At 42.5% G+C, this 16451-nt stretch overlaps 1 protein-coding gene and 2 non-coding genes across 4 annotated transcripts; all 3 read left to right on the top strand.

Moving 5' to 3' along the window:
• Positions 1-226: 226 nt before the first annotated feature.
• On the top strand, positions 227-5480 carry RPL21 (ribosomal protein L21). 2 transcript variants are annotated; one of them, XM_057533122.1, is made up of 7 exons: positions 227-270; positions 1353-1612; positions 2795-2873; positions 3185-3246; positions 4060-4172; positions 4700-4850; positions 4961-5480. In XM_057533122.1, exons 3-7 carry the CDS (start codon positions 2807-2809, stop codon positions 5048-5050), a joined length of 483 nt encoding a protein of 160 aa, XP_057389105.1. In that variant the 5' UTR covers positions 227-270; positions 1353-1612; positions 2795-2806; the 3' UTR covers positions 5051-5480. The 2 variants fall into 2 exon arrangements, with proteins under 2 accessions (XP_057389105.1, XP_057389106.1); XM_057533123.1 differs by lacking the exons at positions 227-270; positions 1353-1612 and adding an exon at positions 301-325.
• On the top strand, positions 3883-3953 carry LOC114236065 (small nucleolar RNA SNORD102). Its single transcript, XR_003622103.1, has one exon. It is a non-coding gene; the product is annotated as a small nucleolar RNA SNORD102 (small nucleolar RNA).
• On the top strand, positions 4217-4343 carry LOC114236069 (small nucleolar RNA SNORA27). Its single transcript, XR_003622107.2, has one exon. It is a non-coding gene; the product is annotated as a small nucleolar RNA SNORA27 (small nucleolar RNA).
• Positions 5481-16451: the final 10971 nt, after the last annotated feature.

Below are 16451 nucleotides of genomic sequence, written 5' to 3'. Positions count from 1 at the left end.
TCTGCGCCTGTTTGACGCCCTTGAAGGCCCCTTTCCGGGCTGTCTGGCAAGATCCCAGTGTCAGCTTGTGTCGGTCGGTTACCTCTTTTTCGCAAGAAAGGAAAATATCCTCACAGGTTCTTCTGGTTCTCAGGGACGACACCCTTACCCAGGAAAAAGTGGCTGTTGGCCGGCTTTTTCTCAGGCAGCGCCGCGGGCAGCCCGCAGGCCCTTCTAAGGCGCGCGTGCGGCGCCGCCTCTTTCTTTTCGGCCGGAACCGCCATCTTCCAGGTACTGCACGCGCGTGGCTCCTGGAGCCTCCTGTCCCTCCCCCTGTTCCTCAGGCGTGAGTCCCAACCCTGTGGCCGCTGAGGCCGTGCATTGGAGCCCTAGGGAGATTATTTAGCCAGCCTGGGGTCCGCTGGCCCGGGCGGTGGAGCTGTGTCCGTCCAGACTCGGCGCGGCGGGCGCGGGGCCGGGGACCAGGCTGCGATGCCGTGGGTCTGTGGGGGGACAGGCTCTGGAAAAACGAGGCCGAGGCACCGGGGTGAGGCGATTCTGGTCCATCGGGAAAGGAATTCGTCCTTCCATAGCCCCCGCAGCTTTAGCCCGGCTCTCCTGGGCTTTCTTGGATTGGCTTTGGCGCCGCGTGGCCGCTTGCTTTTTCAACGCCTTCAGTGTGGCATCTTAACCCCTATTGTAGGATCTAAACTGTAATGCTCTAGGGTAGGAGCTTCGGGGCAGTAGGAACGGGTTGAGAACCAGGCGCCGGGTTTAATCTCCCTTGAGACCTGGGTGTGTGTGTGAGGAAGTCGGGGGTCGTGGTCGGGGAACTGCAGAGGTGCCCCTGAGTCGCCCTGGATGAAGAAGCCCAGCCCATTCGTCGTTGACGTGGGAGATTTCCGGTTGTCTTAATTCTGGCCCGGGACCGCAATTGGAGAAAGGGAAAATACTTTGTTTGCCACGGGTATTGTTTTGTTCATGCCAGGGCAGCAAGTGTTGAGCGAAGGGATTCCTGAATAGCTGTGTCTGATTTAGGCGTTTAGGGGGAAAGTTAACTGATTAACCCCTTAGTCTTAGTTTTGCATCTTTGTGTCTAGTTTGTAGCAGCCAGCTGCCAGAGTTGAGGAAACTGCGGGTTGCGCCCCCGTAATGGGTCCCATTTTTGGTAGTATTATAGACTCTAAATCGTCATTGCTTGGGACGTTAAGTATTGTTTTTAAAAACTCACTCGATAATATGTGTATTGGGTCCTGATGGATTTCGAACTCGGAAAAATGGGTCTAGTGGAAGGAGCGTGGGCTCTGGCGTCAGAAAGGACTTTCAGGGCTTCCCTGGTGGCGCAGTGGTTGAGAATCTGCCTGCCAATGCAGGGGACGCGGGTTGGAGCCCTGGTCCAGGAAGATCCCACATGCCGCGGAGCAACTAAGCCTGTGCGCCACAACTACTGAGCCCGCGCTCTAGAGCCCACGAGCCGCAACTACTGGAGCCCGTGCTCCGCAAGAGAAGCCACCGCAATGAGAAGCCTGCGCACCGCAACGAAGACCCAACGCGGCCAAAAATTTTAAAAATAAAATTATTTAAAAAAAAAAAAACTTAAATTACTGATTCTGTCACTTTGTCTCTCCATAAAGTGAGTTGACCTGCAGAGCATGTCTCCTTGTTTATGAACTTAACGGGAGTTTATATGAACTTAATGCAAATGTAGACTTGAGAATTAAAGCAGTACTTGTACTTGATAGATTTTTCTCACCATTTAAAGTGAAGTGTGCATTCGTTGTAACAGTGGTTTGGCTTTGATGGGTTAGCTGAAACATTCTTCGGTCTCCTTGTCACACAAGTTACGTGAAAAAGGTACTTAGGAGTCACTTTTCTTTAAGGTTAAGATGTGGTAATAAATTGAGAGGTTGACTTACATTAGAACACCGTCGACAACCTAAGCTGGTCTTTGGTGTATTTTGCCTTGTGGTAGGAGTAGTCAGCAATGGTAGTTGTGCCCTTGGATGATCTGAGGCAACTAAAACCATTATTTTGACCTTTTGGGGAACAAAGTGAAAGGTTCAACTCAGTAGCCTATATGTGAATTCTTAGGCAGCGATAAAGTACTGTTTACTAGTAAGCGCTTTGCATGTGCTAGGAATTGCTCAATGTTTTGTAGACATTACCTTAGTTGGTTATAAAAGTATTAAGACCAGTTTACATATGAGGATCAGGGTTTAAATGTTGGTCTCCCAGCAGGTAAGTGGCAAAACCTATGTCAAAATCAGGTCAGTGATTATAAAGCCTTCTACCTCACATTTTCTGGTAAACAACTGGGTAATTAAATATATGAAGTGAGTTAGACATTTTTGACAGTTAATAGGTGCCGTATTAGAGAAATCCATAGGTTGATAAGAAAAGGAGTTTAATCCATTATGTGAAAATGCAAAACTGAGTTTTGTCGTGCTTTGCAACAATAAACTGCCTTCTAGTTCGTAATTCCAGTGTTCTTGGCAGTCTAAGCTGGGTTCTACAGATGTAGTATGGCGGAAGTCCTGTTGTGTTGTTACATTCTAATAGGGAAAATACTGGTTTGGGTTCTAAAATCCAGTTCTGCTTCTTAGGAGTTGTAGGCAGTTTTGGCAGAAATCTTGGTAAAATTACTCTTTCTTACCGTTTATAAGAGCTATTGATTCGTGAGCCAGCTTTTTAGATAGTTGCCTAATTCTGGTGTTGCTACTGAACTTAGTGCATTTGTAATTACACATTTTTTGGCTAAAGGGGCAAATGTCAATTTTGCAGTTGTATTTGACTGTTTGATACTTTCTGGTTTCAGTAATTCGCCAAAATGACCAACACAAAGGGAAAGAGGAGGGGCACCCGCTACATGTTCTCTAGGCCTTTTAGAAAACATGGTGAGTAGATCCACCCTCCTTGGGAGCAAGCGTGGCATACATTTGTGTTTTATTACCTATGTGTTGTGGTTCATATAATGTGTTCTTAATAAATGGCATTAATTAATTAGCATCTACCTAACTTATTTGTAATAAATAAAAAGCATGAATTCTATACAGTGGTTCTTAAATTGTCGACTAGCAAAATTTTAAAGTACACGTAACTGCCAAAAAGTAGTATGTGTTGAAAGCTAGTAAGGTTATATATTTCTCTTACTCTTGACTTTTTAATCTTGATATTGACTGTATTGGGGTTTTTTGGTTTTTTGCAGGAGTTGTTCCTTTGGCCACATACATGCGAATCTACAAGAAAGGTGATATTGTAGATATCAAGGTAAATTATAAAATTGGGGAAATAACTACAGAGTAACATTAGAAGTTAGGAAAGTTGTGTTTAATATTAAAATCTGAATAGGGTGTATTGCATGTTTTTATCTTCCTAATCGAGGGAAAATCCATTTCCTGAAAAAGAGCTCGTGAGAGTATAGAATAGCTATTTTATGTTATATTTTTATTTTTGTAATAAATTTATTTATTTATTTATTTTTGGCTGCATTGGGTCTTTGTTGTCGAGTCTTCGTTGCAGTGCGCGGCCTTCTTACTGTGGTGGCTTCTCTTGTTGAAGAGCTTGAGCTCTAGGCGCGCGGTCTTCAGTAGTTGTGGCTCACGGGCTCTAGAGCATAGGCTCAGTAGTTGTGGCGCACGGGCTTAGTTACTCTGCGGCATGTGGGATCTTCCCGGACAAGGGCTCGAACCTGTGTCCCCTGCATTGGCAGGCGGATTCGTAACCACTGCGCCACCAGGGAAGTCCCTAGAATGGCTATTTTAATTTTACTTTCATAAACAAGAGTTTTTAAAGTGCTATTCTTGAGTCTAAGAATTTTCTCATTACTTGTTTTTAACAGCTAGTGGAAAAATTAAGGGGGGGAAATCATGTGAATTTGTATTTAAATGTGTCCTGGCACTCTAGAGCTTAATGATGATTGTCTTTTTGATTGCTTAAAGCAACGTGAAAATGACATTTCACCGGCTCTGAAAGCTCTTGAGTTGCCATCTAAAGAAAAAAAAATCTTGGAATATCTCAGTTACTTTGGATTTAAAAGGAGGAGGAAATTGCTGGCATAACATTTATCTCCTTTCTTAACAGGGAATGGGCACTGTTCAAAAAGGAATGCCCCACAAATGTTACCATGGCAAAACTGGGAGAGTCTACAATGTTACCCAGCATGCTGTTGGCATCATTGTAAACAAACAAGTTAAGTAAGTAATGTCATAGTTCTTTGTGCCTACTTAGTATTCCCTCACACCCCCCTTTCACTTTGCCAGTTGGACTTATGTCTTTATTGGTCATTCAAGTGGGGCAAAGGAAATACCCTTTTAAAACTCAAGCAAACTGGGTGTTTGTCTTGTAACCTGTCAGAGGAAACAAATTGTAATAAACTTACTGGAAAGTCTTGTGGGGTTTGTTAGCTAAGCCATTCTGGTTTTCACAGTGTAAAAAGTTTAATAAGTTGTAAATTTTATTAGCGGTCTGGTTTTGCTTAAATTATTTGGTATTTCAGAGTCTCTCACCTCATCAGAAGAGAGCTTAAAAGTGGGGATGTTTGCCTCAAGGCCCCATTCAGTAAGATTTAATAAATGATTATAAATTTGCCATCACCTTGTTGATTTATCCTATCTGTGGGTAAAAAAATGTTCATGGTTTAATTAATAAATGAAACTGTTGAAAGAATTTTCTGAATTTTAGCTGTGTTTTTGATGCACTTAAGAGTGTCTTCTCTCTCCAGGGGCAAGATTCTTGCCAAGAGAATTAATGTGCGTATCGAGCATATTAAGCACTCTAAGAGCCGAGATAGCTTCCTGAAACGGGTGAAGGAAAATGATCAGAAAAAGAAGGAAGCCAAAGAGAAAGGTACTTGGGTTCAGCTGAAGCGCCAGGTGAGTGCTTGGCAGGGTTTCTTGGTATTGTGTACGTTTTCAGTTCTGGGAGCACTTTGAAATTGAGTTACAGTACTTTTCATAATTGTTCCCTCGCCTTTTTTTAATAGCCTGCTCCACCCAGAGAAGCACACTTCGTGAGAACCAATGGAAAGGAGCCTGAACTGTTGGAGCCCATTCCCTATGAATTCATGGCATGATGGGTGTAAAGAAAATAAAAGACCTGGACTGTGTAAATGTTTCTCTTAATTGGGTAGAAGTGTGTGACCCCCTTCCCCAAACAAACATTTAAAGCACATTTTAATTGTGTCTGAATTCAGTGGGTGACATCTTTTTACTTTCCAAATTTAGTGATTTTTCTTCCTGAAAGATGTGAGGTAGTTTGTTGTGCAGTATACTCCACTGGTTAATAAACTGCTAGATATTATAAAATACTTGTACTAGTTTGAAAATAGTCTCTAAATTCCTATGAACAAGGGATTTAAAATGAATGAAAGTTATCTGTTGCATTATAGTTAAGCTCAGGAAAAGTTGATGCTCATAATTGCATCATAAATTAAGTAGCTGTGTTTTGAGGATTGGGAACTTAACTTTGAAGCCTCCTATTTAAAAATACATGGTTTAAAGCCCCTTCCTGGTCCTTTGTGAGTTACATGTTAGTTCTGAGTTGTTTAGACCTTTCGTGCAGCAGGGCTCAGAAAAATGTTAAAAACTAGAATACCTTTTTTATTTAAACTGGGTAAGTATTTGTATAGCATCTAATATGTGGCATTCTAAGCACTTTACATAATGTACTCATAAAAAACTTGGAATAAGTTTTGTTTTGCCCATTTTACATGATAGGAAGCTGAGGCACAAATAACTTGCCCGAGGTTACAGGTGCATAGTGTTGGGCAAAGATTCAAACCCAGGCAATCTGGCTGCATAATCGGATTTTAGTCATCAGTTCTATATTGCTTCATAGTAATAGGAATATTTTAAAGCTACTTTGTCTAGTTGGAACACATTTTAGGTTTTGTTACTTCCTGGATATTTTTAATTGGATGTGGTAAACATCCAGTAGGGAATTGATCACATCTCATCCCCCTGCCTTCAGTATTCTGTGATAATACCTGTAGCAAGCTTATTTAAAATGAAAACCTTGACTACTCACTTGGTATTCTTTAGAATACTATTCTTATATACTATTCTTTAGAATACTATTAGACTTGAGGACAAGAACCTATTTATAATTTTAGTAAACACTGTGAATAGGTAAAAACCCAGTGTTAGTGGCCTTCAGTTTCATCTAGTGTTGTGTGATGGTAATAGGGCTGCTTTGGAATCCAGCAAACCCTGGCTTTGAATCTTGGATTCCTAACCTAACTCAGTAAATGGTGGTTATTAATTGCTCTTAAAGATTCACATCTAGTGGTAGAGGGTTATGTTTAAACATGACTGTTGGTCAAAAGAAATTGTTTACCAGGACCACCACAGAAAAGAAGGAAAACCTTATAAATTGCGTCAGTTGGCATTCCTGTTCTGTGTTTTTCCATCTTAAGTTGATGGTACCACTTATGCACCAGGTTGAAGTCACTTTGCATATTTTAAAATTCTATTTCATGAATATCTTTCATAGCCATTTCTTCATTCCTGCCCCTTTAGGCACATTTTGATTTCTCCTTTAAACTATTAAGCAGCTTCAAGGCATCATGTTTATTGAGCCTCCTACTATATTGCATATTGCTTAACCTGTGTGTCTCTGTAACTCATGGTTTAGTTTTCAAGGTACGTGTAACTAGTCTGGTTCCTACTAAATTGTTTTTCTCTTTATTTCTGTTTTCCTACGTGATGGCTTTAACTATTAGGAAAATTGTGTTATGGAACTGCTCTTTGTTGCCCCAGTTTTGCACACGCACTTGCCTTTCCCCGAAATACCTACACTTTGTTTGATGGAATTCTTGCTTGTCGTTCACTCACCTTGAGTCATAGGTGAACCATCCCTGATTAAAGCATTTTAAGGAGAGGAATGAAAGTGCTTGGAATCAGAGATTACTTCTGGTTTGGGTTGGTGGAATAAAATCCCCCATATTTTTGTGTGTTTGCTTCTCACAGTGTTTATAGTTTTTAAAAACTTCGGCCTTCCTCACTAGACCTGAGGTTAGGGACTGTGCCTTATATTTTGCACTTATAGTACCTGGCACATAATACACACTCAGTAAATGCTCTTTAATGAGAAAAGCACTGCTTTTTTTTTTTTTTTTAAGACATTTCTTACTTTATGTTCAGTTTTATTTTCTTATGTACTTCATAAAACTATAGTGTTTCTGAATTTTGAGGGCTAACCAACCATTTTGCTCAGGAGTAATTGGGATTATTAAATCCTTCATGTGGAAAAATCAAGAGACCTCAAACATTTCTTTGTTCATTCTCCAGACAGTCACGTTAACCTTGCTTTCTGTTGCTGCTTCTGTAAAATGAGGGTATCATCTGCAAGTAGGGATTGGACTGAATGATTCCTAGAGGTCCCTTGCGTGCTTTGAGTCTGATTCCATGTTTAACTATGACTAAGTGAAAGGAAGTATAATTGTGACTTGTCAAAAAGGAAATGGTGGTGTAAGATAACTCAGTTCAGGAGGGCTGGTGAGGCTGGACATTGGGAAAAGGAAGGGCTGCAAACAAGACTGGCTAAGGGGAGTTATTCTTAGGGCAGGTAGTCAGAAAATGTGAACTCTTCATCTGGTGTATGGTGCAGCAGTTTTCTAAAATACTATCAATGGCAATACTATGAATATGCATAAAGCTTTTTTGGATTTTTAAAGATGGGTTTTCTCACATGCACAATACTGAGTTTAAAATGTGCTTTCCAGATTCTTGGTTTATTTTGATTGCTTTCCTGAAAGGTTGTACCAGTTAGCCCTCCGTGAGTGAGTGAAAATGCTTGTCTTGGCACTCTCTTCAGCATTGATTATTATAATTTAGTCTTTGCTAATCTGGTGGGAGAAAATGTTGGGTTATTGAATTTGGCTTTCCTTAGCTTCTGGAACACTTAACCTGGTTTGCTTTTACCTCCACTGCAGTCTTTGCTGGACCTTACTGTTTTTCTGTTCTCCAAATACTGAAGTGCCTTTATTCGCACGTTCAAAGCCCTATATCATCTGCCCTCTACCTACTTTTCTGACCTAATCTTCTACCACTTCCAGCCCCAAAGTCAGATTCAGTAAGTTACGAGATATTTGGAGGTCAAACCCCATTAAGGAAGTTATAATCTAGGAGGAGCAGTACAATCGGAAATCCTATTTAAATCAAGACAAAATAAGGCTTCAGGGAGTGAAAGGACAGTAAAGGGGAAAGTTGATGTTTACGGGGCCCTTGTTTTCACTGATTTTTCGTGGTTTCTCTTGTTTGCTTGACCCTTTCCACATACTGCTTCCTTGGCTTCAGCTTACAGACTAGTGAAAGCCAGCAAATTAAGCAAGCAGCTTTTCGTTTGTCTTCCTCATTCTTTTGTAGCTTAAATTCCCAGTCTCCCACTGCAAATATGGCTTCCGCCTACACCACTCTAATGAAACTACTCCTAAAGGTTACCAAACACCTGCTAATTAAATTTAGAGACTTTTTCCAGTTTGGCTTTATCTCCCTGGTATTTGTCAGAGCCAACACCTTCTTTCTCTTTCCGAGGCTTCTGCCATCACACTTTAGCCAGGTTCCTCTGCCTGTCTGACTCCTTCGTCCCCCTTATTCTGGATTTTCCTTGATGTCACTCCTAAGTTCTTTCTGGGTGATCTAAGCCAGTGGTTCTTCAGGTATGGTTTCCCAGCTCGCAGCCTCAGCATCTGGGAACTTGTTAAAAATGCAGACCTACTGAATCAGAAATTCCGGGGAGGGGGCGTGGGCAGCACTTACAACAAGCTCTCTGGGTGATGGAGATGCATGCTCCAATTTGCAAACCACTAAATTTATGTCTAGCCATCTCTAATACACTTGAGACTCAATTTCAGAGCTCACTTTCTCTGAAGCTCTAGATGTGTATTTCCAACTCCCTCTTGGGCACCTCCATTTGGTGCAACTATTACACAGATGAGCTTGGAAGGTTTTATTAGTGGAGAGATGAATTAAATTGAAACCCTTGAGATTTGACTAATGTGTGTTTGCTGATAAAATTACGTGCCTGCCTTGAAATGCAGGTCCTTTAATGAGTAGCCATCACAAAGTGAATTTATAAGTTAATCCCTTACTGTACAATTCCCTTTTCTCACACTTAACCAATGAGAATGAAGAAAAATACTCTAACTATAAAACTTTTCACCCTGTTCGTAAGTTAATAAGAGCCATGGTTGGGAATGAGGCTGCGTGGCTTCTTGAACTTTCTCTTCTGATCTAGCTAGGTATCTCTTAAGGCCTGTTCATGTTCAGTTGAACCCGATCCGAAGGGCTGAATAAACTATATCATGCTGAAATTTTCTTCTGAACGTTGTGGCCAAAAAGCCCCCCAGTTTCCTGTATCTTCTGTACTCCCATCAGGGTAGATTTGCATTTTTCTCTGCACTAGGATGGGAAAGATTCTAAATATAAACACTGGCTAACATTAAGCAGTAAGCGTCGCTAAAATATAAGAAGTTAGGTTTATCTTATTTTTTGAGCACAAGAGAATTTTAAGCTGAATTTGATTTGAGATACGAGTGTTCATAGCATATTCATCCCAGCCCCACTTAAAGGAAAAAATTGGTATTGTTCAAGCAAGAAACCTTCATAGAATCTTAGACAAATTGCTTGGTTATAAAAACAGTGAGGCAGCATCTGCAGCTGTTGCTGCTGAGGTGGAGAAAGTGTGTAGAGGTGTGAATAAGCAGTCCAAGGTTCTGTATTGTGATTCTTTTCCAATAGCAAAGGTGAGTGGTGAGGAGCAACTGATGGGCCAGCTCTCAAAGCCCCTAATGGGAAAGGCACAGAGAATCCTCTCAAAACTTTCCTAGCAAGAGTGCAATTTGTGGAAATCATTTGGATTGGAAAAGAAATGCCACGGGGTACTCTGCTGTCTACAGAATGAGATGATGGCTTAGCCCAAGTGAAGATGTGATTGGATTTTTGCTCCTGAGAAAGAACAGAGTTCAGATTAATTGCTCATGGCAGATGAGTACGTGAACAGTCTGAAGATCCTTGAGAGTCGAGACCATCTCCTGTCCTTCGGATGCTTCTAGCTCTGGCACTTGCATATACTAGGGGCTGCCTCAAGAACAGTTCAGTGGTGTCCCATAGCCTCCAGATGATTCCTTACTGAGGCATTCATTGCCATCCACACAGTCTGCTCCCCAACCTTTTGGTCATCTAGTATATTACTAATCTTTGAGACTGCTTGCCGTATACTTTCTGCCTTCCTGCTTTTGCTCGGCTGTTCCCTCAACTACATAAGATACCTCTCTACCCTTGTGTTTCCATGTGTCAGATATGCTCAGGGGACCAGTCGTTTCTCCCTGTATCTTTTCCTGATTACCCACCCCCCACTTCAGATTTCTAACAAGTTTCAGGTGTACAGCATTATAAATCAACATCTTGTGTACACTACAAAGCGATCACCAAAGAAAGGTACAGTTACCATCCGTCAGCGTACGTTTGATTCCCTTCACCCTTTTCACCTACTTCCCAACCTTCTTCGCCTCTGGTAACTACCAGTCTTGTTCTCTGTACCCATGAGTTTGCTTTTGTTTTAGAAGATTCCACATATGAGTGAGATTATTTGGAATTTGTCTTTTTCTGTCTGACTTATTTCACTTGGCATTATGCCCTTGAGGTCCATCCATGTCACAAATGGCAAGATTTCAATTTTTTTACAGCTGAGTAGTAGTCTGTTATATATGTCACATCTTCACTCATCCATCTGTGGACACTTCCATATCTTGGCTATCGTAAATAATGCTACAGTGAATAGAAGGGTGCCTATGTCTTTTCAAAGTAGTGTTTTTGTATTCTTTAGGTAAATACCCAGAAGCCGAGTAGCTGGGTCATACGGTAGTTCTACTGTTTTTTGAGGAACCTCCATACTGTTTCCATAGTGGCTGCATCAATTTACATTCCCACCAGTGCACAGGAGTTCCTTTTTCTCCACACCTTACCAACAATTATTTCTTATCTTTTTGATAATAGCCATTCTAACAGGTGTGAGGTGATATCGCATTGTGATTGGTTTGCATTTCCCTGATGATTACTAATGTTGAACATCTTTTCATGTGCCTGTTGGCCATCTGAATGTCTTTGGAAAAATGTTTATTCAGATCCCCTGCCCATGTTATAATCGGATTTTTTGTTGTTGTATTCTTTATACATTTGGATATTAGCCCCGTACTGGATATATGATTAGCAAATATCTCCTCCCATTCAGTGGGTTGCCTTTGTGTGTGTGTGTGTGTGTGTTTTTAAATATAGCTGATTTATAATATTAAGTGTACAGCATAGTGATTCAATATTTTTATAGATTATACTCCATTAAACGTTATTACAGGGACTTCCCTGGCGGTCCAGTGGTTAAGACTCCACGCTCCCACTGCAGGGGGCTCAGGTTCGATCCCTGGTCAGGGAACTAAGATCCCACATGCTGCATGGCACAGCCAAAAGAAAAGTTATTACAAAATAATAGCTATAATTACCTGTGCTGTACAATATGTCTTCATATACGTAGTAGTTTGTATCTCTGCCTTTCTGTTTTGGTGTCTTTTGCTGTGCAGAAGCTTTGTAGTTTGATATAGTCCCATTTGTTTATTTTTGCTTTTGTCTCCCTTGCCTTTGCAGTCAGATCCACAAAAACATTGATGTCAAGGTTATTGCCTATGTTTTCTTCTAGGATTCTTATGGTTTCAGGTCTTACATTCAAGTCACTAATCCATTTTGAGTCAGTTTTTGTCTATGGTGTAAGATACTGGTCTAGTTTCCTTCTTTTGCATGTTGTGGCTGTCCAGTTATCCCAACACCATTTATTGACAAAACTGTCCTTTCTCCATTGTATGTTATTGGCTCCTTTGTCGTAAATTAATTGTCCATATATGTGTAGGAAAAAGAAAAGACATTCAAATTGGAAAGTAAGAAGTAAAACTGTCACTGTTTGCAGGTGACATGGTACTATGCATAGAAAACCTTAAAGACTCCATTAAAAACTGTTAGAACTAATAAATGAATTCAGTAAAGTTTCAGGATGCAAAATCAATATACAGAAATCTGTAGTGTTTTTACACTAGTAACAAGCTATCAAAGAAAATTTAAGAAAATCCCATTTACAATCGCATTTAAAAAAAAAAAAACTTTAATTCAACGAAGGAGGTGAAAGACCTGTACACTGAAAGCTGTAAGACGTTGATCAACGAACTTGAAGAAGATGCAAATAAATGGAAAGATAGTCCATACTCATGGATTGGAAGAATTAATATTGTTAAAATGTCCATACTACCCAAAGAAATCTACAGATTCAGTGCAATCCCTATTGAAATTCCAGTGGCAATTTTCACAGAATTAGAACAAATAGTTCTAAAATGTATGCGGAACCACAAAAGATCCTAAATTGCAAAGCAATCTTGAGAAAGACAAAGCTGGAGGTATCATGCTCCCTGATGTCAAAATATACTACAAAACTATAATTATCAAAACAATATAGTATTGGTATAAAAACAGACAGAGATCAGTGGAACAGAGTTGAGAACCCAGAAATAAACCCATTCAGATTAAATTCTCTGTTGCAGCTGTATTGGAGTTCTGAGCCTGTCTGCTTTGTCATTGCACTTACATGACCAGTGTTTTCCATCCTACTCTCCACAGTGCCAAGATTTGAAATCAGGGGGGTTGAGATGCCCACTATTGAATGGCTCTATGACTTTGAATAAGTGACTAAACTTGTCCAAACCTCAGTTAAGGAGATATTTTACCCATTTCACAGGATTAAGATTAAGGAAGAGTTAATTGAGAATTTTTTTGGTAAACTCAACAGTGATAGATAAACGATAATTATTTTAATTAACTTCACTATGGGGATGTCTGTGAAGTCAGGCAAATCTTATACGTTGTTGTCCTCTCAGTAAATGATAATAGAAAGCTGTTGTTTATGTTCTGTACCAGCGCTTAACAGCCTCACAGAGAGTAGATTTTCAATCGTTTGGCTGCTGAATTAAAGTAGGGAGCTGGTAGAGGAGAGAGGCGTAATTTTTATACTGGGGAAAGTACTTGAAGGCAAAGTCTGTGAGTCTCCAGCCTCAATATTCAAGGATTTAGCATAGGCAGGAAAGGTAGTTGATATTGGGTGATGTATGGTGGTAGGAGAGACATTCTTGAGGTGGGGGAGGACCGCTGGCAAAGTTTTGCCGGAGGGCTAGAAATCAAGCTTCTTTGGCTGGTGAAGGGTTAATAGCTTTCCAAGCCTGATATTATTTGCATATTACTAAATTCTACCCTTCACAGTCATTCTAAACACCCACGGATTTGTGTATTCATATCTGCCTACACATTTCTATTATCTTTTTATTTTTTTTTTCCTATTATCTTTTTAAAACCACTTAAGCATGCCTGTGTCATACTGCTTGCACCACAATTTTACATAACTGGATACAAAGGAATCCCAAATGAAATAGAGGACAGGCAGCAACAATTTAGGCACGGCTGTTTATAATTCTACAGTCAGTAACGTAGTATCCGCATAAAAGGCCACGGATGATCTTGGGTATTTGCAAATGCAAAGAGCTTCCAAGGAGAATGAATAACATTTTGAGTTCTGAGCAAAGGTGCACTGTACGTGCAAAATGGAACATAGCTGTCACCAGGCAGAGAACAGTCTTAGGAATCTTACTTATGGGGCGACCTTAACCAAAAATGATCTTATACCTGACGGAATGTAAGGGAAGGAGGTGAGGAGATAAGCCCATGATTCAGCCAAGAAAGGGCTCCCTTTTCCCTTGTTAAGTTCTGCATTTTAACTTCAGGAAAGTGAAGGGTGTTTGGACAGATCCCATTGACTGCTGCCTCTTCTGTTGCTGGATTTCTAACAGGGTAGCAATGTGTGTGGCCTCCAGGGAGGAACTGATTCAAGCTAGTCCTGGCAACCCTGGTATTCTCCGCTAGGTACATGAATGCACTCGTTGCCAGCTTCTCAGTTCTGGCCACTGAGATGTAAGAGAGTCTGCTGGGTTCTTCTGAGAATTATTTTATTTCATAATAAAAAGAGATGAAGGGCTTCCCTGGTGGCGCAGTGGTTGAGAATCTGCCTGCTAATGCAGGGGACACGGGTTCGAGCCCTGGTCTGGGAAGATCCCACATGCCACGGAGCAGCTGGGCCCGTGAGCCACAATTGCTGAGCCTGCGCGTCTGGAGCCTGTGCCCCGCGACGGGAGGGGCCGCGATAGAGAAAGGCCCGCGCACCGCGATGAAGAGCGGTCCCCGCACCGCGATGAAGAGTGGCCCCCGCTTGCCGCAACTGGAGAAAGCCCTCGCACGAACCGAAGACCCAACACAGCCAAAAGTAAATAAATAAATAAATAAATAAATAAGAAAATCCTTTAAAAAAAAAAATGCAGAGATTGATCAAATAGCAATATTAACATTAAATCTAAAAAAAAAAAAAAGAGATGAAGAGTGTCCCTCCCTCCCTTCCTGTTTGGATGAGTACTTGATGTTTAGTGAAGTAGGAGCCATTTTGTGTTCAAGAAGGAGAGGCCAAGAGAATCTGAAAGGCAACAACCCAGGCCCCTGTCACTGAACTGCTCAAGGACCCCTGGAACCTAATCGTTTCAAGGTTGTTCTGTAAATAGTAACTGTCTTTATGGTGACTTTTCCCCAGTCCGGAAAGGCGGTTCCGGGCTTCAAGTCTTTCCAGTCAAACTGAAGTTGAACAGAAGGGGACTGCCTTGTGCCGAACCAAAGGACAGTACAGCTGTAATAAGGCAGTTCAGCTCAGGACATTCCCTGGAACACTTTCTCCTGAGAGCCGATTGCTCTCAAAACCTAGGTATTGGGATAATGGTTACACGTGTGACTTCTGTCTTCTCCAGTTCACACAGTGAAGACACCATTCATTCAGAAAGTCTGTCAGTGTACTAACATTTATTAAAGACCTCACGAGCCCCAGCTGCCACTATGTGCTGGGCACTAAAGACACAAGCTAGAGGCCCTGCCTTCTGGGAGAGAGACATGAAATAAGTATTCCACCGGAAAGTAATGACAGTTGGGATCAGTGCTGCCTTAAGGGTGCCCTGAGAGTAACTGGGATACAGGGGTGGGGATGGCAGCAGTGACCAGAGGAGGCTCCCCCGAGCGAGGGGCAAGGAAACCAGTCACCCTCTCTTCCCGGTCTGCTTCAGGGTTCTTCAAGTGAGAACCAGAGACAGCAGGAGGGATGGAGAGGACGAGATACCAAGAAATGGAGGCAGAAGAATTGATGGAACTTGGTGATTAATCCACGTGGAAGCGAGAGGGGTTAGAGTCGAGGCCTCTCGGGGGCCAGAACCGAGGGCTGGGTACGAGTGTTCAGGGATCCGGCACACAGGTCGCTGGCTTGGGCTTCTGGGCAGACGGAGGCACATTCGCACGCTCACCAGTGTGGTCGACTGCCAAAACGGACCTCTTTTCCTACCCCTCTCTGCATCCCAGCCCTTTCAAATGTGACTTTGCAGCTCTCTTCACCGAGGAGTGGAGTGCACTTTCCGCCCCTGGAATGTGGGCTGGCGCCACGACTTGCTTTGGCCAACAGAAGGCAGCAGGGGTGATGGGTTGCCCCCAGGAGCCTAGGTCTCAGGAGGCCTGTTACACCTCCACTCACGCTCTTGGAACTCCGCCCAGCCGCCATGATCCTGGCCCGCCTTCTGGGTGAGGAGAAACACGTGGCTCAGCCACTGCCCCTCCCACCACCGCAGCGGGCAGCCGGCCAGCTGCCTGAGGACACCAATCTGGAGCCACCAGCCAGCCCCCACCCCCGCCCCCATCGCCCCTAGCCCGCTGCCGCCAGGCCTCTACGGATGCATGGAAGAATGAAAGCCTGCAGCCAACGTCAGCTGAGCCGGGCCGGGATTAGGATAACCACTGCACTGACCTATAGACTGGTGAGCAACCGTGAGGGATTGCGGTTTCAAGGCAGTAAGTTTCGTGCAGTTTGTCAGGCAGCAAAAACTAACTGATACAGTCAAGATGGAGAAAGGGGTGAGTGAGGGTGGGGCTGTCTAAGAGGCAATTGGACCTGTGAGGCTGGAGCACAGGAGGCAGAGGCCTGAAGGTCTAACCTGCAAGGACAGAATCCCAAGCCTTTTTTGCCTTGCCACTGTGGGCTCCCGAAACCCAAGACTGGCCGGATTTTGCTTTTGTGTCCTCTTCCTCCCACTTCCACGCCCACCCTAAACTCCGCTTTACACCTAGAAATAAGTACTTGAATGATGAAGCAAAGGTGTGACTCAAGTCATAGGACGGTGTTTGATGGAGAATTAGTTCGGAGCCGAGCTCTCAATTAGTTTATTGAGTGTTCGCTAATGAGTCAGCTCAGCCAGCACCAGCAGCCCGGGGCTGGGTTCGGAGGCTGAGCTGTAGACAATGACTGTCCCCAAGGGGCCTTCACAAATCTGTAGCAAGGTCACAGTGTCTGCAACTCCCTTATACTGATAC

The sequence above is a fragment of the Balaenoptera acutorostrata genome, chromosome 18, assembly GCF_949987535.1.
Source record: "Balaenoptera acutorostrata chromosome 18, mBalAcu1.1, whole genome shotgun sequence".
Lineage (NCBI taxonomy): Eukaryota > Metazoa > Chordata > Mammalia > Artiodactyla > Balaenopteridae > Balaenoptera > Balaenoptera acutorostrata.
The sequence above is the reverse complement of the archived record's forward strand: the minus strand, read 5'-3'. Positions and strand labels throughout refer to the sequence as shown.